At 38.9% G+C, this 27,507-nt stretch overlaps 1 protein-coding gene across 2 annotated transcripts in view; it reads left to right on the top strand.

The window, feature by feature from the left end:
• PSD3 (pleckstrin and Sec7 domain containing 3) overlaps positions 1-27,428 on the top strand; it is a 200,946-nt gene extending 173,518 nt beyond the window's left edge. Inside the window, exons 14-16 of one of the 2 annotated variants that reach the window (XM_058168824.1) lie at positions 392-536; positions 11,414-11,557; positions 18,154-27,428. In XM_058168824.1, the coding sequence (XP_058024807.1) occupies positions 392-536; positions 11,414-11,557; positions 18,154-18,369 (505 nt within the window). In that variant the 3' untranslated portion in view covers positions 18,370-27,428. The remainder of the gene's footprint in view (positions 1-391; positions 537-11,413; positions 11,558-18,153) is intronic. The other variant, XM_058168825.1, reaches the window with a different exon arrangement.
• The last annotated feature ends 79 nt before the right edge of the window (positions 27,429-27,507 follow it).

Genomic DNA, 27,507 nt, shown 5'->3' with positions numbered 1-27,507 from the left:
AAAGCAAAGGGAAAGCTGAAGTAAGGTCAAAAAATTGTGATGTTTCTCTTTGCAACTGCTTTGCTCAACAATCAAGTTGCCGGTCCCAGTTGTGGCTGCTAAAGAAAGATTATACTTATTATGCAAGAAAAAAAGATTGTTGAACAAAAGATGGAAGGAAACAAGAAAAATATGGGGATGAAACACAGATGAATGGAATTTTCCTAAATGTGGCTTATCCTCAGGAACAAATCTTGCGTTGTCGCAAGAGAAACTTATACTGATGCAAGGATATATAAGAGGGGCCTAAACTAGCCGTTCTTATTATGTCAGTGCAGATATCGAAAAGAATGTGCATGTGTTATGCCTGAGGCCAGCCAAAGTCACTGATTAATCTGTCTCTATTCCACAGGAGCCCTGAAGAAATGGAGTCCTGGATCAATAAGATCAATTCTGTGGCAGCCGTTTTTTCTGCCCCACCGTTTCCAGCTGCAATTGGATCCCAGAAGAAATTCAGCCGCCCTCTCTTACCTGCCTCCACCACCAAATTATCTCAGGTGATCCGGGGTTTTTTGTTGTTGTTGTTTCCCCCCCTCCTTACAGCTTGCACAAAGTATTATTCTCCCTTGCAATCATTCTCAAATAATTGTACACATAGGATAATTAGAACTGCAGAAAAAATAATTGCTACCAACCTGCCTTTTATTTTATTTATTTTATTTTATTTATTTTGTCACAACATCATACAAAAAGATTATATAGTATATACACATATAAACATATATAGGAAGAACAATAGGACAGGAACGGTAGGCACGTTTGTGCGCTTATGCACGCCCCTTATGGTCCTCTTAGGAATGGGGTGAGGTCAATAGTAGACAGTTTTTGTTAAAGCTTTTAGGATTATGGGAAGAGACCACAGAGTCAGGTAAAGTATTCCAAGCACTGATGATTCTGTTGCAGAAGTCATATTTTCTGCAATCTAGATTGAAGCGGTTGACATTAAGTTTAAATCTATTGGTTGCCCTTGTATTATTGCAATTAAAGTTGAAGTAGTCTTTGACAGGAAGGACATTACAATAGATGATTCTGTGAGTTAAACTTAGGTCTTGTCGAAGGCGACGGAGTTCCAAGTTTTCTAAGCCTAGGATTTCAAGTCTAGTGGGATAAGGTATTTTGTTGTTTTCAGAGGAATGGAGAACTCTTCTTGTAAAATATTTCTGGACACGTTCAATTGTATTTTTTTTTTTTTATAAAAAGTTTTATTTTTACAATCATATCAAATAATTCATCCAATGTACAGTTGTATACAATTAGTCGGGCTTGCCCAGTCACCACCACCCTTTTTAACACTCTTCCCTCTTCTACCTTCTTTTACTTTCCAAACCTTCCTCTCCTTCTCTTATCTACATCCGCTCCTCCCTCCACCCTATACCTTCCTTCTCCCTCTACTATCCCTCTTCCTTCCTCTTCTCCTCTTTCCTACCTCCTACTCTCTCTTTTCTCCCTCCTCACCGTTCTAAAATGGTAACTATGCAGACCCGACCCTACATTAATTATATTTCTTCAATAATCCCTGTACATTAACCATCACTCCATCTCTACCAAACCCCCCAATTCCCTCCCCTTACCCCCACCCCCACCCGACTTCCCAGAACAAAATGCAGGGTATCAAAACTAACAATCATAATCCAAAATAATTCCTAAATTATAATCTCTAGTCACACCACACTTAGTCACACTCTCAATTCCCCTCTCCTTCAAAAATATATCTAATACAAAATATTTCCTAAATTTACTCATATGCTATTCGATATTTTTTTTATCTGATACTTATTTTAAATATAATCAATCCACATTTTCCATTCTAAAATATATTTTTCTAGTGTATAGTCTTTCAAGTAAGCGGAGATTTTTGTCATCTCTGCCAGATTTGATACTTTGAGTGTCCATTCTTCGATTGTAGGTAATTCTTCTTTCTTCCAATACTGAGCAATCAAAAGTCTTGCGACTGTTATTAAGTTCAAAATCAATTTAGTCTCTATAGCTGTATAGTCCATAATTATTCCTAGTAGTAAAAACTGCGGAATAAACTTAATCTTCTTTTTCAAAATATTCTGCATGATCCACCATACTTTAATCCAAAATGCTTTAACTTTTTTACAAGTCCACCATATATGGTAATAAGTAGCATCTTCACAATCACATCTCCAACATTTAGCAAGATCTAATATGTGTTTCTTGTAAACAGGTATTGTCATTTTTAAATTGTTTCAAATAATGAAATACTTTCCTTCTCTTCTGCGGTGAATTCAGGCCATTAACATTCCAAGATAATAGTTTAATTGCCATTATCGGCCGAAGGAAACTTTTGGAACACCAGCCGCAGATCACATTTTACTTTAGGCCTTGCTCCTCCCACTGTTTCCGTTGTAGTAGTTGCCAGTTGTTGTTGTGCCTTCATCTCTTGTTCCTTGCGTTTAGCAGCAGCTCTTGTCAGCCTTTGTTCTTTTGAATCTAAACCCGTCGTAGGTATTTCCAACACTTGTAATAAATCTTCTTCCATCACAATCTGTTCTTGTACCTGCTTCACTTCTCTTTCCTTCACTTCAGCCTCCCTTCTTCTAGCTTCCAATGGGGGAAGACTTCCAACTTTTAATACCTCAACATAAAATTCTCTTGCTTTTCCAACCGTATTGAAACGATGTACTTTCCCTGCATAATATACTATTATACCAGTTGGAATATCCCATCTATATTCAATCTGATGTTTTTTAAGTTCATTCACCAGGAAGGCAAATTCCTTCCTAGCCCTTAACATTTTTGGTGGAATTTCCTTTAATATCAAAATATCTTGACCAGCAATCTGAATCTTCTCCCCCTTATATGAAGCTTGCAAAATCTGATTTCTCACTGTTCTGTTTGTAAAATAAATAACAACATCCCTTGGCAACTTTTTTTGCCTTGCTATCCAAGAATTCACACGATATATTTTATCAATTTGATAAGCCACATCTGCTGGACGAGCTGCTAATATCTCAGCAAATACTTCAGAAAAAATTTCCCTTAAATTCTCTTCCTTATTTTCTTTCAAACCTCGAATTCTAAGAGCAAATTCCATATTTCTATATTGTATCAAAACTATTTCATCCTCTGTTTTTCCATTTTACTTTGAAATTCATCCATTTTATTTTCTAATTTTAAATTATGTTGCTTAATTTCTTCAACCTCCTCTTCCAATAAAATCACATTCGTTGCCAAACTTGTACTGCCATTACAAATCCTTCTTTAACTTCTTTATTTCCCACTTGAATTTCTGATATCTGCTCTTTCATTTCAGACATCTCATCAGTTATTACTTTAAATTTTTCTTCTATAAAGCCTTTTAAGTTCTCTTGTAACGCCTCTAAATTCAATGTTCTAGTCTCTGCTGTATGAGCTGGAGAGGCACCAGCTGATAAAGTTCCAGAGCTCTTTGTTACAGTAGACTTTAATTGTTTGGCTGCCATCTTCTATAAAATTATTTATTTATTTATTTCCAACTTAATATTCACTTTAAATCTTCTTAACCTCTAAGAAACACAGTCTTTTAAAGCAGTATTTAAAAATCTCCCCTAGATTCTATCAGCAGGCAGCAAAGAGTTAAAGAGTAAAAGCAGCAAGTAACATGCAAATTACCAACTGCAGACGACAAACGCTGAAAGTATCGCTTTCGCTTTCCACTCGTTAACTTGTTAACAATTCGCCTCCATTTTTTTACTGTTTTCAAGCTTGTTACAAAGTATCGGGGAATCGGCTTGGCTACTTGCATAAAGTTCTCCCACTTTCGTTCTGTCCGGTATAATCCTTTATTGTCCAAAATAAATCTCGGCGTTTGGTCGTGGTGATTGGTTCCGCCAAAGCAGAAGAATCCTCGGATCTGGAGCACTTCGGGTTACTGGAGGGAACTTAACCCTTCAAACCCCTTTTTTCTCAGGGGCTTTAGGGAAATTCAACCTCTGCCCTCAGCTCACCACCTTCTCCTTCTCCCGAAGAGGGGTTTTCATTACTCAAACTGTGCACTGATAATGTTACCGTCAGGCCTGGAACCCATACTAGGCCTTAGGGTTCCAGACGCTGCCACATTTTTCCCCTGAGGGGAAGAAGGGGGGTTGAGGGGTATGGTAACATTTTTCAAGCAGTCAAGGTCAGATGGTGTTCACATCTGCAGGAGGAGTGGCGAGAAGGTATTCGAATGAACTGGGAGAAGGTGGGACCATGTGACATGCAAAGGGGTTAGGGGGGTGGGACTCTTGGGGTTTGTATAACTGGGAAAAGAATCCAGAAGTTCAGTTTTGGAATTTCACTCATTGTGTGCCAGTTTCCTCATGCTAGTAAAGAATTCTGAAAGACAACGGCTTCTGAGTTTTTTTTGTGCAAAAGAGGTTTTTCTGGAACCTTGACAGTTACCTAGTTTGGGTCATGTAATGTCTGCAAGAAAACACCCAAGCTCAGGGAGGACTAAGGACCCCTCATAAATGGAATTTGAAGTCATTAATTAAATTCCTTGTGTGTCCAATCACATTTGGCCAATAAAGAATTCCTTTCTATTCCATTCCATTCCATTCCACTCCACTCTACTCTACTTAATTCTAATTCTACCCTACCTTACCCTACCCTATCAGAAGCCTAGGTTTGGGGACATGAGGCATTCAACAAACTGTAGGAATGATTCCAGAAAAGATTCTGTTTGCCACAGTCCCTCACCATACTTCAGAGTGTCTGCAGGGTATGATTAAAAAAAGTCAAATTGGCAGCTGTGATGGTGTGATCAAAATTCTGCCTGAGTACATGAAAAAAGGCAGAGTTTTGATCAGCCCTTGATGGCCACCATCTTGATGTTCTTTAACCATACCCTGCAGACACCTTGCCTCCTTGGTTGACTCAGTCTTAAGTTAAGGTTGTTACTGTCTTCTCAAGCTTAACAGGAAAGCACTCATTACAAGTAATCTGCATTTAACAACTGCCTTTAGTGACCATTCGCCATTGCAGCAGTGACGAAAAAGTAACTCAACAGCCAGTTCTCACATCCATGACCTTTGCAGGTCTGTAAAGCAAAGGGAAAGCTGAAGTAAGGTCAAAAAATTGTGATGTTTCTCTTTGCAACTGCTTTGCTCAACGATCAAGTTGCCGGTCCCAGTTGTGGCTGCTAAAGAAAGATTATACTTATTATGCAAGAAAAAAAGATTGTTGAACAAAAGATGGAAGGAAACAAGAAAAATATGGGGATGAAACACAGATGAATGGAATTTTCCTAAATGTGGCTTATCCTCAGGAACAAATCTTATGTTGTCGCAAGAGAAACTTATACTGATGCAAGGATATATAAGAGGGGCCTAAACTAGCCGTTCTTATTATGTCAGTGCAGATATCGAAAAGAATGTGCATGTGTTATGCCTGAGGCCAGCCAAAGTCACTGATTAATCTGTCTCTATTCCACAGGAGCCCTGAAGAAATGGAGTCCTGGATCAATAAGATCAATTCTGTGGCAGCCGTTTTTTCTGCCCCACCGTTTCCAGCTGCAATTGGATCCCAGAAGAAATTCAGCCGCCCTCTCTTACCTGCCTCCACCACCAAATTATCTCAGGTGATCCGGGGTTTTTTGTTGTTGTTGTTTCCCCCCCTCCTTACAGCTTGCACAAAGTATTATTCTCCCTTGCAATCATTCTCAAATAATTGTACACATAGGATAATTAGAACTGCAGAAAAAATAATTGCTACCAACCTGCCTTTTATTTTATTTATTTTTTATTTTATTTATTTTGTCACAACATCATACAAAAAGATTATATAGTATATACACATATAAACATATATAGGAAGAAGAAAAGAAAAACAATAGGACAGGAACGGTAGGCACGTTTGTGCGCTTATGCACGCCCCTTATGGTCCTCTTAGGAATGGGGTGAGGTCAATAGTAGAAAGTTTTTGGTTAAAGCTTTTAGGATTATGGGAAGAGACCACAGAGTCAGGTAAAGTATTCCAAGCACTGATGATTCTGTTGCAGAAGTCATATTTTCTGCAATCTAGATTAAAGCGGTTGACATTAAGTTTAAATCTATTGGTTGCCCTTGTATTATTGCAATTAAAGCTGAAGTAGTCTTTGACAGGAAGGACATTACAATAGATGATTCTGTGAGTTAAACTTAGGTCTTGTCGAAGGCGACGGAGTTCCAAGTTTTCTAAGCCTAGGATTTCAAGTCTGGTGGGATAAGGTATTTTGTTGTTTTCAGAGGAATGGAGAACTCTTCTTGTAAAATATTTCTGGACACATTCAATTGTATTTTTTTTTTTATAAAAAGTTTTATTTTTACAATCATATCAAATAATTCATCCAATGTACAGTTATATACAATTAGTCGGGCTTGCCCAGTCACCACCACCCTTTTTAACACTCTTCCCTCTTCTACCTTCTTTTACTTTCCAAACCTTCCTCTCCTTCTCTTATCTACATCCGCTCCTCCCTCCACCCTACACCTTCCTTCTCCCTCTACTATCCCTCTTCCTTCCTCTTCTCCTCTTTCCTACCTCCTACTCTCTTTTCTCCCTCCTCACCGTTCTAAAATGGTAACTATGCAGACCCGACCCTACATTAATTATATTTCTTCAATAATCCCTGTACATTAACCATCACTCCATCTCTACCAAACCCCCCCCAATTCCCCTCCCCCTTACCCCCCACCCCCCACCCCGACTTCCCAGAACAAAATGCAGGGTATCAAAACTAACAATCATAATCCAAAATAATTCCTAAATTATAATCTCTAGTCACACCACACTTAGTCACACTCTCAATTCCCCTCTCCTTCAAAAATATATCTAATACAAAATATTTCCTAAATTTACTCATATGCTATTCGATATTTTTTTATCTGATACTTATTTTGAATATAATCAATCCACATTTTCCATTCTAAAATATATTTTTCTAGTGTATAGTCTTTCAAGTAAGCGGAGATTTTGTCATCTCTGCCAGATTTGATACTTTGAGTGTCCATTCTTGATTGTAGGTAATTCTTCTTTCTTCCAATACTGAGCAATCAAAAGTCTTGCGACTGTTATTAAGTTCAAAATCAATTTAGTCTCTATAGCTGTATAGTCCATAATTATTCCTAGTAGAAAGAACTGCGGAGTAAACTTAATCTTCTTTTCAAAATATTCTGCATGATCCACCATACTTTAATCCAAAATGCTTTAACTTTTTACAAGTCCACCATATATGGTAATAAGTAGCATCTTCACAATCGCATCTCAACATTTAGCAAGATCTAATATGTGTTTCTTGTAAACAGGTAATGTCATTTTAAATTGTTTCAAATAATGAAATACTTTCCTTCTCTTCTCGGTGAATTCAGGCCATTAACATTCCAAGATAATAGTTTAATTGCCATTATCGGCCAAGGAAACTTTTGGAACACCAGCCGCAGATCACATTTTACTTTAGGCCTTGCTCCTCCCACTGTTTCCGTTGTAGTAGTTGCCAGTTGTTGTTGTGCCTTCATCTCTTGTTCCTTGCGTTTAGCAGCAGCTCTTGTCAGCCTTTGTTCTTTTGAATCTAAACCCGTCGTAGGTATTTCCAACACTTGTAATAAATCTTCTTCCATCACAATCTGTTCTTGGAACTGCTTCACTTCTCTTTCCCTCACTTCCGCCTCCTTCTTCTAGCTTCCAATGGGGGAAGACTTCCAACTTTTAATACCTCAACATAAAATTCTCTTGCTTTTCCAACCGTATTGAAACGATGTACTTTCCCTGCATAATATACTATTATACCAGTTGGAATATCCCATCTATATTCAATCTGATGTTTTTTAAGTTCATTCACCAGGAAGGCAAATTCCTTCCTAGCCCTTAACATTTTGGTGGAATTTCCTTTAATATCAAAATATCTTGACCAGCAATCTGAATCTTCTCCCCTTATATGAAGCTTGCAAAATCTGATTTCTCACTGTTCTGTTTGTAAAATAAATAACAACATCCCTTGGCAACTTTTTTGCCTTGCTATCCAAGAATTCACACGATATATTTTATCAATTTGATAAGCCACATCTGCTGGACGAGCTGCTAATATCTCAGCAAATACTTCAGAAAAAATTTCCCTTAAATTCTCTTCCTTATTTTCTTTCAAACCTCGAATTCTAAGAGCAAATTCCATATTTCTATATTGTATCAAAACTATTTCATCCTCTGTTTTTCCATTTTACTTTGAAATTCATCCATTTTATTTTCTAATTTTAAATTATGTTGCTTAATTTCTTCAACCTCCTCTTCCAATAAAATCACATTCGTTGCCAAACTTCGTACTGCCATTACAAATCCTTCTTTAACTTCTTTATTTCCCACTTGAATTTCTGATATCTGCTCTTTCATTTCAGACATCTCATCAGTTATTACTTTAAATTTTCTTCTATAAAGCCTTTTAAGTTCTCTTGTAACGCCTCTAAATTCAATGTTCTAGTCTCTGCTGTATGAGCTGGAGGCACCAGCTGATAAAGTTCCAGAGCTCTTTGTTACAGTAGACTTTAATTGTTTGGCTGCCATCTTCTATAAAATTATTTATTTATTTATTTCCAACTTAATATTCACTTTAAATCTTCTTAACCTCTAAGAAACACAGTCTTTTAAAGCAGTATTTAAAAATCTCCCCTAGATTCTATCAGCAGGCAGCAAAGAGTTAAAGAGTAAAAGCAGCAAGTAACATGCAAATTACCAACTGCAGACGACAAACGCTGAAAGTATCGCTTTCGCTTTCCACTCGTTAACTTGTTAACAATTCGCCTCCATTTTTTTACTGTTTTCAAGCTTGTTACAAAGTATCGGGGAATCGGCTTGGCTACTTGCATAAAGTTCTCCCACTTTCGTTCTGTCCGGTATAATCCTTTATTGTCCAAAATAAATCTCGGCGTTTGGTCGTGGTGATTGGTTCCGCCAAAGCAGAAGAATCCTCGGATTTGGAGCACTTCGGGTTACTGGAGGGAACTTAACCCTTCAAACCCCTTTTTTTTCAGGGGCTTTAGGGAAATTCAACCTCTGCCCTCAGCTCACCACCTTCTCCTTCTCCCGAAGAGGGGGTTTTCCGAACCGCTGGACAGCAGATTTAAGCTGTCCTAGCGATTCCACATAATCCAGAGGTTGGTGATCGTAAAGATCACCGCCATCATCTACGGTGCCAAACCGGAAGTCCTACACGTTCAATTGTATTGATGTCAGAGATGTGGTGAGGGTTCCAAACAGGTGAGCTGTATTCTAGAATTGGTCTAGCAAATGTTTTATATGCTCTGGTTAGTAGTGTGGTGTTTTTGGAAAAGAAGCTACGCAAAATTAGGTTTACAACTCTTAGAGCTTTTTTTGCTATGTAGTTGCAGTGGGCTTTGGCACTTAGATCATTTGACATGAAAACTCCAAGGTCTTTAACGGGATGGGGGTCGTCTGTAAGGTAATGTCCATCTAGTATGTACTTAGTTTTAGGGTTCTTTTTTCCTATATGTAAGACTGAGCATTTGCTGGTTGAAATTTGGAGCTGCCAATTTTTAGACCAAGCGGTTAGATGGTCAAGGTCGTTTTGAATTATAGAAGTGTTATCTGTGGTGTTAAATAGTTTGACATCGTCAGCAAAGAGAACACAATTACTTGAGATATGGTCACAAAGATCATTAATGTATAGAATAAAGAGTGTTGGTCCAAGGACGCTGCCTTGAGGAACGCCACTCTTGACAGGAACAGGATTTGATAAAGCATTGCCGATTTTGACCACTTGTCTGTTAGACAGAAAAGCAGATATCCATTTGTGGAGGGGTCCTGAGATGCCATAGGATGTTAGTTTAAGGAGAAGTTTATCGTGTACTATCACCTTCCATTGAGGACTGCACGAATCAAGAAGAGGGCCATGAAAATATTTACAGATCCCTCACATCCAGGACATAAACTGTTTCAACTCCTACCCTCAAAACGATACTATAGAGCACTGCACACCAGAACAACTAGACACAAGAACAGTTTTTTCCCCGAAGGCCATCACTCTGCTAAACAAATAATTCCATCAACACTGTCAAACTATTTACTAAATCTGCACTACTATTAATCTTCTCATCATTCCCATCACCCATCTCCTTTCACTTATGACTGTATGACTGTAACTTTGTTGCTGGGCAATCCTTATGATTTATATTGATATATTGACCATCATTTGTGTTGTAAATGTTGTACCTTGATGAACGTATCTTTTCTTTTATGTACACTGAGAGCATATGCACCAAGACAAATTCCTTGTGTGTCCAATCACACTTGGCTAATAAAAAATTCTATTCTATTCTATTCTATATGGGCACTCAATTCATTAGTCCTAACACCGAAGGTAGTGTGGAAGCTGGCTACGTGATTTCCAAATCAGCTGTGGACCTAGCTATTCTTTCTAGGCTGAATGGGAAATAATAATAGCACCAGCCAATAGAGTGATCTCTTCTTTGGAACCCATGATATGACTACAACTTAGATACAGAAAGTCCTTGAGTTATGACTATTATGGAGGCTGTCCATCCTGGTTGCAAGTTGTGGTGGTCATAATTCAGGTCATTCACGTGACTGACCTGATTTTGTAATCTTTTTGTTGGGGTTGTTAAACTCCGTGGTCATTAAGGTAACCAATGCTTTGCTATGGGCTGACTTTGTTGAAAACTGTCATAAAACATGATCATATGACTGTGGGACACTGTCAATGGCCATAATGCAACCTAAATGCTGAGTGTCCAAAGTGCAGTCATGAAATCACTCAAGAGAAGGAGAACTATTCAAACTTTGGATCTAGGTTGCAAGTACCACCAAGGGAGGTCTCTTGTAAATATGAACAGTCACTAAGCATCTGGTTCAGAGGTAGGTTTCAGCAGATTCTGACCAGTTCTGGAGAATCAGTAGCAGAAATTTTGAGTAGTTCAGAGAACCGATAGTAAAAATTCTGACTGGCCCCGCCCCCATCTATTCTCTGCCTCCCGAATCCCAGCTGATCAGGAGGAAATGGGGATTTTGCAGTAACTTTCCCCTGGAGTGGGGAGGGAATGGACATTTTACAGTATCCTTCCCCTGCTACGCCCACCAAGCCACACCCATAGAACCCGTAGTAAAAAAAATTGAAACCCATCACTGAACCGGTTGTAAGTTGAGGGCTACCTGTACAGATCTAGGTCATAATGATGGATGGATCTTTCCCAATTTTGTTTAGAAAATTCTTGTTAATTTAAATAAAATCCATGTAGTATTTGAATTGCTGGTTTAGGAACCAGGGATAGTTGAGTTTCAGATTTAGGAACTGAACGCTCCTAAAAGCAACAGAAATGAGTTTTTAAATCATTTTATTAAATGCACTAGAGGTTCATTCTAAACGATGTAATTACCTCTGCAGGATGACCAGCTAAAATCCCACGAGAACAAACTGAAGCAGGTCTCTACTGAACTAGCCGAACATCGTTCCTACCCACCGGATAAGAAACTTAAGGGCAAGGAGATTGAAGACTACAAGTTGAAAGACCATTATCTGGAGTTTGAGGTAGGTTCCCCACCCGGCGGGCTACTCCCAATACCCGCCCTAACCTCCCACCCCCTCCCGGCGGGTTCTCTCCCCTACCCGTGAATCCCTCCCCTCCCAACCCTTAAAATCCCCATTAAAACTCCCTTAAAAATTTCTTAAAACAACTAATTAAAAGCCCTAAGCCTCCTATTTTTAGCATGCCACCTCTCGGGCTCCAAAGCCCGTCCTCAAGGTGGGCCCTCGATAGTATGGAGGCCAAACCCGCGAGAGAGGGGCGCCTCGCAGGGCAAGAAGGTCAGCCGCCGTGGCGTTCGCATCACCAAGAAAGTCCGGCAGGAGGCCCATCCTGGGCGGTCAAGATGGTAACAGATGATACAGTGACCACAACGGTCTGTCAGTCAGTCCTGATGGGAAGCAGTCAATAGTGATCCTCGTGGGGTGAAAACAAAACCACTCATTCAGTCAGTTCGCCACCCACCTATAAATAGTCAGGGGTGGACTAAGGAAGAAGGAGAGGCGGACGATGGTAGAGATGTTAAACAGGCCGTCCGCCACCTTGAAGCGCGAGGTAGGCCGCCGCCACCGCCACCTCCGCCCGGCCGTCGTCACCGGCGTCCCATCGCCGCGCATGAGGCCACCGACATCCCCAACTAGGAAGGGCGCCAGTCACTCCACCGGCGCCAGGCGAAAAAGCCAGGCCGCCACCGCCAGAAAACCAACAAAGGCCGGCGGGGCCCGGTAGGCCCTCAGATCTCCACTGGGCCTCCTCCGGGGCTCCGGGGCTCCTCCCTCGCCCCTGAAGTCGCCCGTCCTCCATCTTCCTCCACGACTGAAGCCTCCTCCATCAGGGCGGGGGATCTAAGGGGGCCCAAGATGTCAAAGGCCCCCGCCGCCGCCGCCGCCGTCGCCGCCGCCGCCGCCAGAGTGCCAAAAAGGGCCGGCGGCAGCCAGGCAAGCCGCAGACCGCCCAGCAAGCCGCCCGGCTAGCTGCCAGGGCCGCCACCGCTTCCTCCCACGGGCGGGGTCCAAGGGGGCCTGGACATCAGTGACCCCCCGTCGCCGTCGCTGCCGCCGCCGCCGCCGCCAAACCGCCGAAAAAGGCCGGCGGCAAGCCGCGATCGCCCGGCAAGCCGGCAAGCCGCCCGGCCAGCCGGCAATTTTAACTCTATAATTTAAAAAAAAATGGAGGGAATATTGCTACATGTTTTAATCAAAAATGTCTAGATGGGAGAGAATTATCCTGTTGATGTCTATGTATTATTTAGACTCTCATGTCTGTTCCATTGTTTGTACCTTCAGCTGGGAAAACCAGTGGCTCACAGAACAACATTTTAAAATCAATTTACCATAAATGAATTAATTTACAGAATGCAACCAAAATCTAGGACCTGAGATTAAAATTTGGCAAAGTTGTGGCTGCTTTCCTGCTGCTGTGCATCTGTAATCAGCCGCAGTTATGCGATTGTCATTTTCAGTGCTCCAAGCCAGCTTCCTACAAAGAAAGTCAGTGGGGAAACTAGCAGGTTAAGTTAAAGATTGCTCCCATTCCCTCTGTCGCCGACCCCCCCCCACCCCGGTGATCATTCTGTTTTGTTTTGTTTTTAGGTAAGCAAATACCATATTTTTCGGAGTATAAGACGCTCTGGACTATAAAATGCACCTACCTTTTTTGGTGAGGAAAACAAGAAAAAGAAATCTGCTTCTGCCTCCCAGCAATTTTCCCTCGTTGCAGCAAACAGCAAATAGCCTGCTTTACTTTCATTTTCGTTTTCAGCATAGCTTGATTAGCACAAGAAAAAAAAATCTGGTCCCAGAAATTTACCTCCTTGCAGTGAGCAGCAGAGGCCTGCGCAGCAATAGGCAATGACAATTCCTGCAGCCTGAAACAGCTGAGAATTGGGAGGCTGATCTAAAGGACAATCAACTTGTGCTAATTAGGCTGTGCTGAAGCTGAAATGGGCTGTTTCTTCTTGTTGCTTGCTGTAAGGAGGTAAATTGCTGGGAGACAGAGGCCAAAGGGTGGAGGCCAGTGGATGGGTGGGGCTACATTCGATGAATAAAACGCACACAAATTTTCACCCCCTTTTAGGGGGGGGAAGGCGCATCTTATACTCCAAAAAATACGGTATCTCTGTAACCATGACCCAACAGAGCACAGGTTGTTTAGTAAAGCATAAATGTAGGATGATGAACCGGATGTGTATTTGCTTTGTTTTGAGCAAGGCTGTTAGTTTTTGAAGAATCAGTCTGTAATAATTTAGGAAGAAGGTGATGTTTTCATGTTGTTACTTTTTTAGTTCTGCTTCTCTGTCTTCATTTGATACTGGAATTTCCCCCATGCTTTATAGGGTTAACCTGTGCAGGTAGCTTCTTTTCTTATTCATTTAAATTACCAGAAACTACCTGTATGCCACTAGAGATGGAACAACAGTAGTGGATGCCATGTGTGGATGGCAGTGAGAAGTCCAACAAGCCTGATTACAACAGTTTAAGTTCTGGAGTTAAACTAAATTATGGGCAGCGCTATTCCATACTTTTCTAGAGCAATTGTTTTCAATGTTTTAGTTCCCAACCAGCCATGTATATATGGATTAGCCTGCTGATGAATTCTGTTGTCATGAATTTTGAAACATGGTTTGTTGGTAACATTGTCTGAACTGCAGAGGATGTATAGCAGTTAATATCTTGAGTTGGTCTCTGGTCAATCACACTTTTAGGTCAATCTTCCTCACCGAGTTAATGTGGGGATAAAATGAAGGGAGATCCCGATGTAAACTGCCTTAAACTCCTAGAGAAATGGAAGAGTTAGAATGCAGTATTGCAGGCAAACTCTGCCCACAGCCTAGAGTTCAATCCTGAGTGGCTCAAGGTTAACTTAGCCTCCATTCCTTCCGAGCTCAGTAAAATAAGGACCCAGATTGTTGGGGGCAATATGCTGACTCTGTAAACCACTCTGAGAATGCTTTAAAGCACTATGAAATGGTATATAAGTCTAAGTGCTATTGCTATATAAATCTAATAGATTAAAAAATATACAATTCATTAGAATATCACCTGCCAGACATGGCCAATACAGCATACAAGATAGGTGGCAAATAATTTTAAACAAACAAACAACTTTTTAAAAAGTTGTTTGTTTGTTTAAAATTATTTGCCACCTATCTTGTATCCAAAGACTCTTGGTGACTTACAACATAAAAACATTGAAAAACATGAAAATCAATCCATCATAAAGAAACACAGCAGATAAAAAACATTAACAGATTAAAAAAATGGTAACAAAAGATGGAAAAGAAGGGAGTTAGACACATGGAGGGGGGTGGGGGGGAGGTAGGATTGAATTTTAATTAGTCAACTACTTCCAATATGAAGCTCTCCCATTGGGTGGTCAAGCCATCTGGCAGAGCCAGGTCTTAAGGCTCTTATGAGAGATTAGGAACACGGGAGCAACCCTCACCTCAGGAGAGAAGATATTCCAGAGGGTGGGATCTGTTACTGACTTTCTAAGTCTTGTTTCCAAAGATTCTCAATAAAAGAATTATTCTATTATAAATTTGGAATAGAGGCAGAAAAACTCCAGAGCTGAAGAATAGCTGCTATACAACAATCAGCATTCCTGGCACCATTTCTTCTCTGTTCAGTTCTCTAGCATATTCATTATCTGATGAAGTATAATCACTTAAAAAGGCTAGCAGTATTCATCTCACTAGTTTGGTATTGTTGAGTGACATGCTTATATAATTATTTGTCTTTTCACCATTGCTGGAAGCATAAATACTAAGCACATGACTATTTCATTTAACTGTCAAATTGAAACTTTAAAAAAAAATAATCCGTCTCTTCCAATCCACAACCATTGCTTTCTCTGTTGTGTTCTTTTTTTAAAAAAAAAAATTTCCAGTGTTGGAGCATTCACAACTTCTGCAGGCAAGTCGTTCCACTTATTAATTGTTCTAACTGAAACGACTTGCCTGCAGAAGTTGTGAATGCTCCAACACTTGAAAAATTTTTTAAAAAGAACACAACAGAGAAAGCAATGGTTGTGGATTGGAAGAGATGGATTATTTTTAAAAAGTTGTTTGTTTGTTTAAAATTATTTGCCACCTATCTTGTATCCAAAGACTCTTGGTGACTTACAACATAAAAACATTGAAAAACATGAAAATCAATCCATCATAAAGAAACACAGCAGATAAAAAACATTAACAGATTAAAAAAATGGTAACAAAAGATGGAAAAGAAGGGAGTTAGACACATGGAGGGGGGTGGGGGGGAGGTAGGATTGAATTTTAATTAGTCAACTACTTCCAATATGAAGCTCTCCCATTGGGTGGTCAAGCCATCTGGCAGAGCCAGGTCTTAAGGCTCTTATGAGAGATTAGGAACACGGGAGCAACCCTCACCTCAGGAGAGAAGATATTCCAGAGGGTGGGATCTGTTACTGACTTTCTAAGTCTTGTTTCCAAAGATTCTCAATAAAAGAATTATTCTATTATAAATTTGGAATAGAGGCAGAAAAACTCCAGAGCTGAAGAATAGCTGCTATACAACAATCAGCATTCCTGGCACCATTTCTTCTCTGTTCAGTTCTCTAGCATATTCATTATCTGATGAAGTATAATCACTTAAAAAGGCTAGCAGTATTCATCTCACTAGTTTGGTATTGTTGAGTGACATGCTTATATAATTATTTGTCTTTTCACCATTGCTGGAAGCATAAATACTAAGCACATGACTATTTCATTTAACTGTCAAATTGAAACTTTAAAAAAAAAAAATCCGTCTCTTCCAATCCACAACCATTGCTTTCTCTGTTGTTCTTTTTTTTTTAAAAAAAATTTCCAGTGTTGGAGCATTCACAACTTCTGCAGGCAAGTCGTTCCACTTATTAATTGTTCTAACTGAAACGACTTGCCTGCAGAAGTTGTGAATGCTCCAACACTTGAAAAAATTTTTTTTAAAAAAAGAACACAACAGAGAAAGCAATGGTTGTGGATTGGAAGAGATGGATTATTTTTTTAAAAAGTTTCAATTTGACAGTTAAATGAAATAGTCATGTGCTTAGTATTTATACTTCCAGCAATGGTGAAAAGACAAATAATTATATAAGCATGTCACTCAACAATACCAAACTAGTGAGATGAATACTGCTAGCCTTTTTAAGTGATTATGCTTCATCCGATAATGAATATTTAAAGAGACCTTGAAATCTGCATTTGTATAGCAATGCATGGCTGAGTCATGTTTTGAAATAAGAGAAAGCCCTTTTTGTACTTGGTTGGAGAACACAATTTTGAATAGATTTTCCTTTAAAGAATGTATGGCATTTGGTAGAACTTCATCAACATTTGTCATGATTCATTGGGAAGGGTCAGAATGCATATCATTAAATAAATAATCCTGGAAATTCTAGAAACTGCATTTTGCATCTCTTAAAAGCCTTTTTTTCTGAATTCTGGTTAATCACCATTAGTGTATTTGAGTTAATCACAGCACCACTGAGTGATGTTGCAGATGAAACTGCCTGTGGTTTCCTAGAGAGTGAATAAATTCAGCAGTTGGCATTTTTAAACATACGTTTAATCTTCCTTTACACTGTATTTGGTGCCTGGTGGGCTCAGAAATTTGTGGCAGTGAAGTGATACATTAAAATGCAACAGTCTGCCTAGCTGAAGACCAGCAACAGTATCTTTTACAAGCAATTAGAAATCCATACCATACTGGAATACATGGCATAGAGAAAAACTTAAGTTCCATTCTATAATGATCATTTTGACATCATAATACTGAACCATTGTATTCATAATCATGGAAAGATGAGAAGCTAGTAGGCACCACAATTAAAGTTCTGTATTTTATAGGTAAATGTATATCCATTTGCCGTTGCTAAATTTTCTACTTTACATACTGATCAGCTGGGCATAAAATGAGAGGTATTCTTTTGTTTTAAGAAAGCATTTTCCCCCCCAAATCAAGTTGGGCTAAAGGGGGAAGTGTAGGAAAGGACAAGGTGAGGCAACAATAAGGATCCTTCTTAAGCGTCTTTAGCTTGCCTAAGTCTTGTGGGTAGACTGAAGATAGCAATAGCACTTAGACCTATACACTGCTTCACAGTGCTTGACAGCCCTCTCTAAGCAGTTTATAGAGTCAGCCTATTGCCCCCAACAATCTGTGTCCTCATTTTACCCACCTCAGATGGATGGAAGGCTGAGTCAACCTTGAACTGGTGTGAATCGAACTGCCAAATTGCTGGCAGTCAGCAGTCAGCTGAATTAGCCTGCAATTCTGCATTCTAACCGCTGCACCACGATTTATTGCACACTCTAAAATCCACTAATTTGGACAAGATTCTTTGGATGTCTTTTCAAAATACAACATTCAAAGTTCAAATGCTTCTTCTGAGAAAGCGAACCAACTCGTGTCCTTCAGTTTTCAGTTTACAAGACATTTCAGTATTACTTCTGGATGCCCTTGTCACCCACTGGCTAATAATTGCTTTGCTGGTTTACTTGCTATGCATCTATGCATCTATGCATTTGCCACGCCTGATTTCCACATGCATCGTAGAAGTGACACTGTAGACTGAGTCTTTTCTTTCTTTGTTTTTTTTCCAGAAAACCCGTTATGAAATCTATGTGTCTCTTCTCAAAGATGGAGCAGGAAAGAAGTTGCTGAGTACCAGTGAGATTGATGGTCCTGGACTGAAGAAATGCCACTCCAGCCCTTCATTAAATCAGGAGTCTCCTGTCTGTGCCAAGGTGAAGCGCAACGTCTCTGAGAGGAAGGACTATCGACCAGAAACTCCTAGCATCAAGCAGAAGGTTACTTAAGGAAACTAAGGCAGGCTGGAGGATCACGCGCCACTCTCTCTTTGATAACCTGTCCTTTGCGAAACAAACAAAAATTAACACATCTGCCTGAATGGGTGTTAGTGACATTTTTCAGTTGTAAATTTTGTTGTTTCTGTACAGGTTGTTGGAAATGTTTTGGCTTCTAACTTGCATTTGCCTAGTTAAGTTATCATAGAGCAATTGATCCAGTCCTCCTTTTTAAAAAGAAAAAAAAAATAAGAAAAGAAATGGGAGAAAAAAATTGGAATGTGACAGGAGAGATTTCATGGTATATTTATCTCTCTGTCATATGTTGGTCTTCTTTTGTTGGCTTGTAATTTTCATCCGAACTGCTGCTGCTGTTCAGCCGAGGGGGAATGATGAGACAAATGGAGGCTTATCAACTTGTTAAGCCTTGTCAGTGGATAAGCTAAGATGTAAAAGAGACTGGGTAAAAAATGTTCAAGTGTTGCCAAGCTCGGTAGCAACACGTTGTGGAAGATATGCCAATAACTAGATTATTGATCGATCAATCATTGTGATCTCTGAGTCCAAACTTTATAAGTTACCAAGTTAATATTTTGGATATAGAAACAGATGAAGACCTTCAGTGAATAGAAATGATTTCAACTGAAACAGGTCTTATTTTTTCATGTCCCTGGGTGGAAACTTTCTATCATAACCTTCTCTGTTTTATCTGCACATAGTGCTACACTAATGATTCTCAACAGCAAATAATCATATATTCGTTGTACTGATAGCAGTAGCGTGTAATGTTTTTGTTCAATTGGCATTATGATCCTCCTTCGGATATTTAAGTATTTTCAGGCACTTTATAAACTAGTTGATCAAAATCTGGTATCATTCCAGTCCCCATTTGCTAACCAACAGGTCCCCTATGCTGTGGAATTGCCCGACAGAGATGTCTGTCTATCCCCATATCCATACTGTATTTCCTGATTTTTAAAAAAAAAAATGGCCCAAGAACTCTCTCATTATTACAGTTCCTAGACTGGTCTCATTTCCGTTGCAGAGGAGGGAATTACATCTGACTCTTTCCTGGGGATGTAAAACGTCCCGCAGTGCAAACCAAAGAGAAAAGGAACAACCAGAACAATGGAGGTTTAAGTTATAATCAGAAGCCTTTGAAAAAGACTTTCTGGGGAATAAGAAGTTTTGAAAATTGTTGAAGGGCACCTTGTGAAACCCAGAAATGGCAGCTCGAAGACAAGAACACATGTTCTAGTGGGATATTATTTTCTAGGTGGGGGTTTGTACATTTTTGCCCACTTTTATTTTTTTAAAGAGGCTAAATTGTATTAAAAAAAGTCCCGTCCCCTAGGCTCTGTCAGGTTGGGAGATAAGAAAACAACAGGGTGACACAAGTGAAAGCAATGAATTAGGCTCCTAAATTTAGAATACTAAATAAAAGCTGTCAGTAGTCAGGACATTCTTTATAAGTGCAATTAAGGTATTGTTCTACTTCAGTACTGGTAACGTGCGGCTGTTTAGATGCCGCAAATATTACAGTTCCCAGCATCAATCGCTATTAGACCTGCTACACCTGCTAAAGAAGTTACATATCAGATGTTCATTAAGATAGGACTCTTAACCACCTGTACCTTCATAAGAAAATTTCCTTCATTTTTTTCAGTCATGAGTTATCATTGTATGTCATGAATACTAAATTGATATTTAGGGTACTGGATAAGTTGCTAATGCCTGCCAAAGAAAGACTCGCAAAGAGTGTCACATGGTTTCAACAAGAGTTCAGAAAAGCCAGTGAACTCTCAGCCTTGCTAAACGAAAAGAGATTGCAGTAAAATGATGGCACCGATTTGCATCTTTTAAAAAAGTGTGTGGGGGGGTTGTATTAGTTCAATGTATGCTTTGTACTAGTGGAGTACAGGGGACGAAATGAAGAGGCTGTAAAAAAAATGTTTGGGAAGAAGACCTTGGTAAGACTGGAGAGAGATATACATGAGAAAGGTTAAACTCATCCCTTAAAACAGAGAAACTTTTTTTTCCTCTACACATGGGTGAGACGGTGATACTATATTAAGGTTGTATATGGCATTTTCATAGCTAAAGTAGACTAAATTGAATTATTCAAGAGCCTTCCAGGTTGGTTGACCGTTAGCCTCCACGTCTATTTGTTGAGTGTTACCGATGGTGTTTGCAAACAATAGGATAGCAGGGTTTTTTTAGATTTGCATTTTGGAATGACTACAGCATGGTAGGAATTATCAGGTGTGTATGTGATGTAACTCCTTCCATTAAAATACAGAATTTGTGGTTGGATTCACTCGGTTGCGCTAAGCTGTTCTTTGTTTTAACCAAACTTCATTGTACAGACCACAATAGCTAGATTTGCCAGTATACTGAGCCAAAGTCAAATGAAATGCACCCTGGCATAGAACAGTGTGTGAACCCATCTACATAGTGACTCATTCAATATTTGTTCATATAAAGATGCACTTTGGAAAAATGATCAATGGGGAAACAGTGGCTGTTCTTTCTTTCTCTTGCAGAGCAACAAGCTCTGTAAGATTTTGGAGTAACCCATGTGGCAGCCAGGCAACAGCCTACATATATTCCGCTCAACTAGTAGAGTCCGTGCCAATGAGTAACATGGACTTTCTGATGACCTAGTACAAGCTTGGTCAAGATTGCATACAGAGACTGGAGAGGGTATTAAATTTTCTTCCCTTGACCTCCTGGAGGGAAAAGCAGGATATAAAGCTAACAAATAAATAAATACAGAAGAGCATTCCCTCCAACTGCAAAACCTCTCCTCTCCCCTTAGCATACTAGGTACTTTTCCATTTGTGTGAAACCGTAGGTTACTTCGTAGTCTGGATTTGGTCCAGAGATTACTCAGTCAGTTGGAAAGTGAGGAGCACGATTTAGGATAAGAGCCCTAGAAGTACAGAAAGAAGAAACCGCCACCTGGTTGGATCTCTGTGCTCAAAGGAAGAGAGACTGCAATTTTCTCCCTAATGCACATAATGACATGTCAGAATTAACTGTCTGTGTCATGTTTCCATTTTCACTTTCCCTGTCCTCTTTTCACTTTCTAAGAATCAAGTTCTAGTCAAGCCCCGTTAGGCTTAATATTAAAAGTATGGTTCTTGAAAGAGGTTTGATAACAGTTGGAAGCTTTCTGGTGGGTTTCCCCCCCCTCCCTCTGGATTCTTTTGTGATGCTTCCAGAAGGCTGAGACAAACCCCAAGATGGGCTATTCAAGTCACACAATTAAAAGCTGGAATGGGCTTTCTCTGCACTCTTGTTCTCAATGTGCACTTCGATGACTGTTGCCTTGGGGAAACAGCAGTGCAGCCAATAATTGAAATGTTGCAATCCATGAATGTATTTCTTGTGTCTATTTCTTTTCAGAAGCAGAGGGGAACTCAAATTATATATTACTTCCAAGGTGCCTATGGTGGTGGCAGGCAGAGGGTGTCTTGTAAATTACCAAGACTGCAGTCAGCTCCTTGGTTGCATCCCTGAAATAAGGGGTCAAGCAGGCTTTGGCTTCATTATAATCTTAGTAGGTAGCTCAGTAGTTTTTCTCAGAGGAATAAGTCTGCTTTTACTTCATATTTACTTGTACAGCAGAACATCAGAGATTGCACTTGTGAACCTACCTGGGGTAAACATGAAGCTGCCTTTTTGTTGAAGTGTTGACTGCAGCCATTCATGAGTAAGCTTCTCCTGTATAACCACGTTATGAATCAGCTTTTATATATAAGCTATTTTTTGTCTGCTCACTTGAAAATTAAGATGCAGTTACACTTAACCTTGCATGGGAGAGATGGGTGCATTGCTGATGTGGATGTACACATCTAGACAACAGCATGCATCAAAATAGTTGCCTATGCTTTTGTAAATATGTCTTTTGATAGGTACAATTACACTTAGGTCTTTTGCAATTAAAAAGTTTTGGCTGACATTGGATTGGGACTAGGTACTTAGATTAACTTTGTGCTATATTTCTGTTTTGCTGTTTGCAAGCATTGTTTTCTGTAAGAATTGGCACATTGGCATTCAAATGGGTGTTTATAATAATACTTACGGTCATGCCATGGTTGTCAGGGCCTATGGCAAGAAGCTCCTATAGAAGTATATTCACTGGTCTCTGGTTATATTTTTATATGTCAAAGGTTTTCCTAATGTTGCTTCACTTTGCCATTGAAGCTCGTGGCAAAATCGCCAAATCTCCTACAACCTTGTGGCTTTTTTAAAAAAAAAAAACAATCCCTAGGATCACTATTTCAGTCCCAGGGGTTTGAAACTTGGGTGGGTAAGTATGAATAATTGTACACGATCTAAAAATTGCTCTTGAAATCCTGCAGCGCATATCAGTAATTACAGCACCCACAGGAATAGGCTAAATCCCTTGATATTTAAACTATTGCTGTGTCTGGAAGCAGTGAGAACAGCTTTCCAGAACAAGGTTGCTCCCCTCGGTCTCCCACTGTGTCCTTGCCAGTTGTACAATGAATTTATTTTTAAGCCTTGGTCTTTGATTTTGATCACCAATTCTGTTGTCACTACAACAACTGCATTCCCTAAGACAGTGCAGCACTATGGCCTCTAGAACCAACAGGCATAGCTGATTTCCATTCCTGGTTACAAACTTCCGAGCTGAACTTTTCAGTGGTTGATAACCAGCCTATACAGTTATTATTTTAACTTTTTAAAGTCCTTGGATGGGTGCATCACTAAATTAAATCCAGCTAGGCTGAGATTTTCAAAACGGTCCTATTTATTGCACCAAGTCGAATGCATTTTAAAGGAAAAAAATAAGTAAGTTCTTATTTTAACAGATCGCCCCCAATTGTTTGCCTGTTATTTTTCTTATACAGCAGTATCTTGCTGTGTTCATTATTTGGGACCTGTTTTGAGCCAGATTAGAAGTTCTTTTCAAGGGGAATCTCTGGATGGTACATTAATTCCATTTAATTTTCAGCTATACAATATGTTCCTAGTTCTATTATCTGCAAAGCTGCAATGCATTCACACTCTGTAACAGACTGAGAAGTCTGAAAAATCAGCACTTTAGTTTAAATTCTGTTTAAAAGGTTGCTTTATCTCAGCATATTCTAACTTTTAAAATATAACTTTAACAGCACTGTACTGGAATTTAAAGAAATTAACAGATACAGTGGCAAGTTTTAACTATTTTTCTGAATCTTTATGTTTGTAATCAAGCTTCATCTTTCATTCTTAGGTCTTCATCTGCATATATTGTATGTTCAAAGTGTTGTGAGGATCGCTAGAAAAATATTTTAAGTATTTTGACTGTTCTGGGTATGTTTGACCGTTAAGAATTGTTATAGTTTGAATTCTTCTTTTCATTTTGGGTTTGCATTAAGTTGAACAGAATAAAATTATCTGTATGCAATGAGAAAGACCATTTGGGGAGGGGAAATTTTTTGGAGATATCACCAAGCAAATTAGGCTAAGACTATGACACAAACAGTTAATTTTTAATTTTTCCCAATTGAAAAAAAATGGAAAAAATAATGTTGATGTTGGCCACTGACTTTTCAAAATTACAGAAGCGTATTTTTTTTAGCAGCAGGGTGGAGATCATGCTGCTTATATCTGTTAACCTATAATGAGAGAATTTGAATGATTTGGTAATGTTGAAATGAAAGTTCATCTTGCACTAGTAATGTACACAATCCATTTTAAGTGAATTTCTGTTATGTGCTATGCAGTTGTTGTGATTGAAAATATTACAGGTTTGGCTGAGCTGATTGGAATTTCTGGAAATTGTATTTATAAGCTTTAGGAAGTTTGAAGTTAATTTATTAGAGATTATTGTTTTTTCCTTATTACCCATTTTAACATTAATTGTGTGACTTATCATGGGCAATCATGGTTTCTAAAATCAAGAAATCATTGGTTCCCCAATAGGCTCTTCCTAGGAAATTGGGAAAAGGCTTGTAAGGAGATTGGTCTGCTATTCAACTATACAGTTTTGAAAGATTTGATCAAGTCTACCATGTAGACTACCTAGAGCTAAGTGATTAGCTATATGTCTTGCACGTAAAGTGGATTATATTCAGTTCTCAGTATTTTCCAGCTAAAAGGTTTTCAGATTACAAAGCTTGGGAAAGAAAGAATTCCTTGAAATTTGATGGAGCACATTTGGAAAACATATTGTGACTACGTGAGGGAATTTTCTAGTTCAGACCTTGACAGAGATTTACAACATTAATTCATGGAGCCCAAACTATTTCTGAATCCATTGAAAACTTCTTGCTCATCTCTAGCTTGGATAGATACAGTAGTGCAATGTTTTCTTTAAATAGCAATTCCTGTTATCTCCAAACCAGCAAGACATTTACCCATATTGGCTGGGGATGATAGGAATGACAATCCCAGAAACCTGAACAATGCCAGATCAAAAATTGGGATTGGTTGAGGAGCCTCACCTAAATTAAATTAGAAGTAGAACTCACCAAGTATATTAAAATGTAATTAGCATATCTGTGTGTCTCAACATATTATTTGTTATTACTGCAGTGGTATAATATGGATAAAAACTAATTTGTTTCAATCTTAGTAAAGATGGAAATGATACTTAATTGCTTTCTGATGAGGAGACACGGAAGAGATAATGTGACTTCTTCCACTAGTTTCAGATGAGCTGGCCTCAGTAATAGTTGTGGCTTATATTTAAAGTTTTGCCGTGCTTAGTTTATCTTTCTGCCTTGAAGTGACTGAAAATATAGTAGCCATCTTTGTTCAGCAAAGTTCTGCATCATCTTTTCCACTCCACGTCTTGTGCAGAGTTTAAGAATCTTGCATATTTGTTTTCCATCATTTGTATCACTTGAAGAAATAGCACGGCTGACATTTGCAGCAGCTCGGAGGCTCAGTTTATATCTGTCACTTTTAACAAATTAGATTTGCCTCTAGGACTGTGGTCTCTCTGCACCATTCTTCTATGATTATTTACATAATCATCTGTAGTACAGTTCTCTGTAAAATCTGATTGTGACCAGCAGAAGGCCAATGTAGAAGTGCTCTAGTTCAGGGGTCTCCAACCTTTGCAACTTTAAGACTTGAGGACTTCAATTCCCAAAAGGAAATTTTGGGAGTTGAAGTCTACAAGTCTTAAAGTTGCAAGGTTGGAGACCTCTGCTGTAGTTTACCCCATTTCCCTGAAAGTGTAAAAGAGAATTAGCAGGGAATGTGTGCTGTATTTTTGCTTCTTTACATCTGTGGTGCTTTATTTTTCCACTGGAATTAAAGAACTAGTCTGTACTTGTCCAGATGCAAGTTGTTCTATTTCTTGAAAGACCAAGTCTTGTGAAAGCTTCACTATAGAACAGAATCTCAGAAAAGACTTCTCGTTTTATTTTACCTCATATCGGCCTGGAAGATTGGTCAAGATTTTAACTGCAAGGAAAATATCCTGTTTTTATAAATGCTGATTTTTCTGAGACCTATTCAATAGAATTAAAATGGAAGAGATATCATTTCAATATTTCCCACATTGAGAGATGGTACATTTTTTTGAAAAAGGGAGAGGGGTTGCTTACCTCCAGGGGCTTTTTGATGCATATCTTAGGGCATATCTTATAAAAGAAGGGATGAGATGGGTGGTCCTAAATCATTGTTCTTCAAACTTGACCTCTTTGCATCATGTGGTTAAAAGCAACCTATAGTAAAAAAAAAAAAAAGTTCATTGTGGCAGGTGTGAAGAAGGATTCTGGGCAGTCATTTGATCCCCCTGCCTGTGATTTGAATGCCTGAATTTCCATTCCTCTCACAGTGTTAGCAACAATTGGCATACCATACTTGAAGCTGAAGCCTTCAACAATTTCATACGCGGTAAACTGCCATCAAAATGATTTGTCCTTACTGCATTGGTACAAGTTTACATAATGTGATATTTCTGGGAAATGGAAGTTGAGCAGAGACATAATTCAAGACAGTTATTAGAGGGAAGTAACAAAATATTGATTGAAATTCCTTGCTCAAAACCCATCTTTAAATTCTTTCCAAGAGTAATTGCCTCTCTATGTCCCTGTGTAAAACCCAAGCAACAATTGCCCTTAGACTCTAGTTTATGCTTATTTGGATTCCTTTCCCTCAAGTGGAGCCTCCAGCAAACCAAAACTCAAAAATGAATTACCCCAGTCTCCATCAGCTGACCTATAGGCTACTCTTCCCATAAATGTTGATATTCCCCAACTATCCATTGGGCAATTAAACTGTTGACCAGACTTTTCTGAAATACAGAGTGGATTATGTTCTGCCAAGCAAAAGCCAGAAATGAGCATCTGGGGGAAGAGGAAAGATCTGGCGTAAGAATCTGAATCACTCTCCATGGGAACATAAAGAGGCAAACCAAAACCTCCTTTCATCATACAATTAGCCAAAGGATCCAAAAACCTTTTCATACAGTAAATGCACTCTTTTTTTTGGACTACAGGAAAACACATAGTCCAGTCTGAAGGGCATCAGGTTGAGATAGGCTGCCCTGTCAGTATCACAGAATTTCCCTTGAAATCATTATTCCCCTTTTTTTCAGGTACTGCAAAGGCAATTTCACATTAAATGAAGGCACTTAGAGAGCTCCTCCACTATATGGAAGAAGGACTCTCACTTATGTGGATATTGTTTTTATATATCATTGAAATAATATTTTTGAGATTAAGTTTACATTTGTTTTTATTTTTTTCTGTACATACAGTAAATACATTTTCCTGTTTTACCATTGCTAGAGTTAACTCTCTACAGTCTGCGGACAATTTGCTAGAAAAGCTGTGAGATACTATACTCTCTTCTCATCCCCTTTTGTGTGTGTTCATATTCATAATGTTTACTATCTTTCTTTTTAATAAGTTGACATACTGTTGTTTTGGCACAACAAAGCCTAAAGTCTTCTGAATGGATTTTTATGTTTCTGACAATGAACAAACCAGTGAAGGAATTCACATATGTATATGATATATGTATATGTAAAAAAAAATAGAAAAGAAATAAACCAAATGTATTTCAACTGCTGAAGCTAAACAGTGCTTATTTGGAATCACAGTTTATTATTGCTTACAAAAATGGCAGCTGTGTCTCGTGGTTTCACTTACTTTGATCATCCTCAGATGGAAAATCATG

This window comes from Ahaetulla prasina, chromosome 2 (genome assembly GCF_028640845.1).
Source record: "Ahaetulla prasina isolate Xishuangbanna chromosome 2, ASM2864084v1, whole genome shotgun sequence".
Taxonomy (NCBI): Eukaryota; Metazoa; Chordata; class Lepidosauria; order Squamata; family Colubridae; genus Ahaetulla; species Ahaetulla prasina.
The sequence above is the reverse complement of the archived record's forward strand: the minus strand, read 5'-3'. Positions and strand labels throughout refer to the sequence as shown.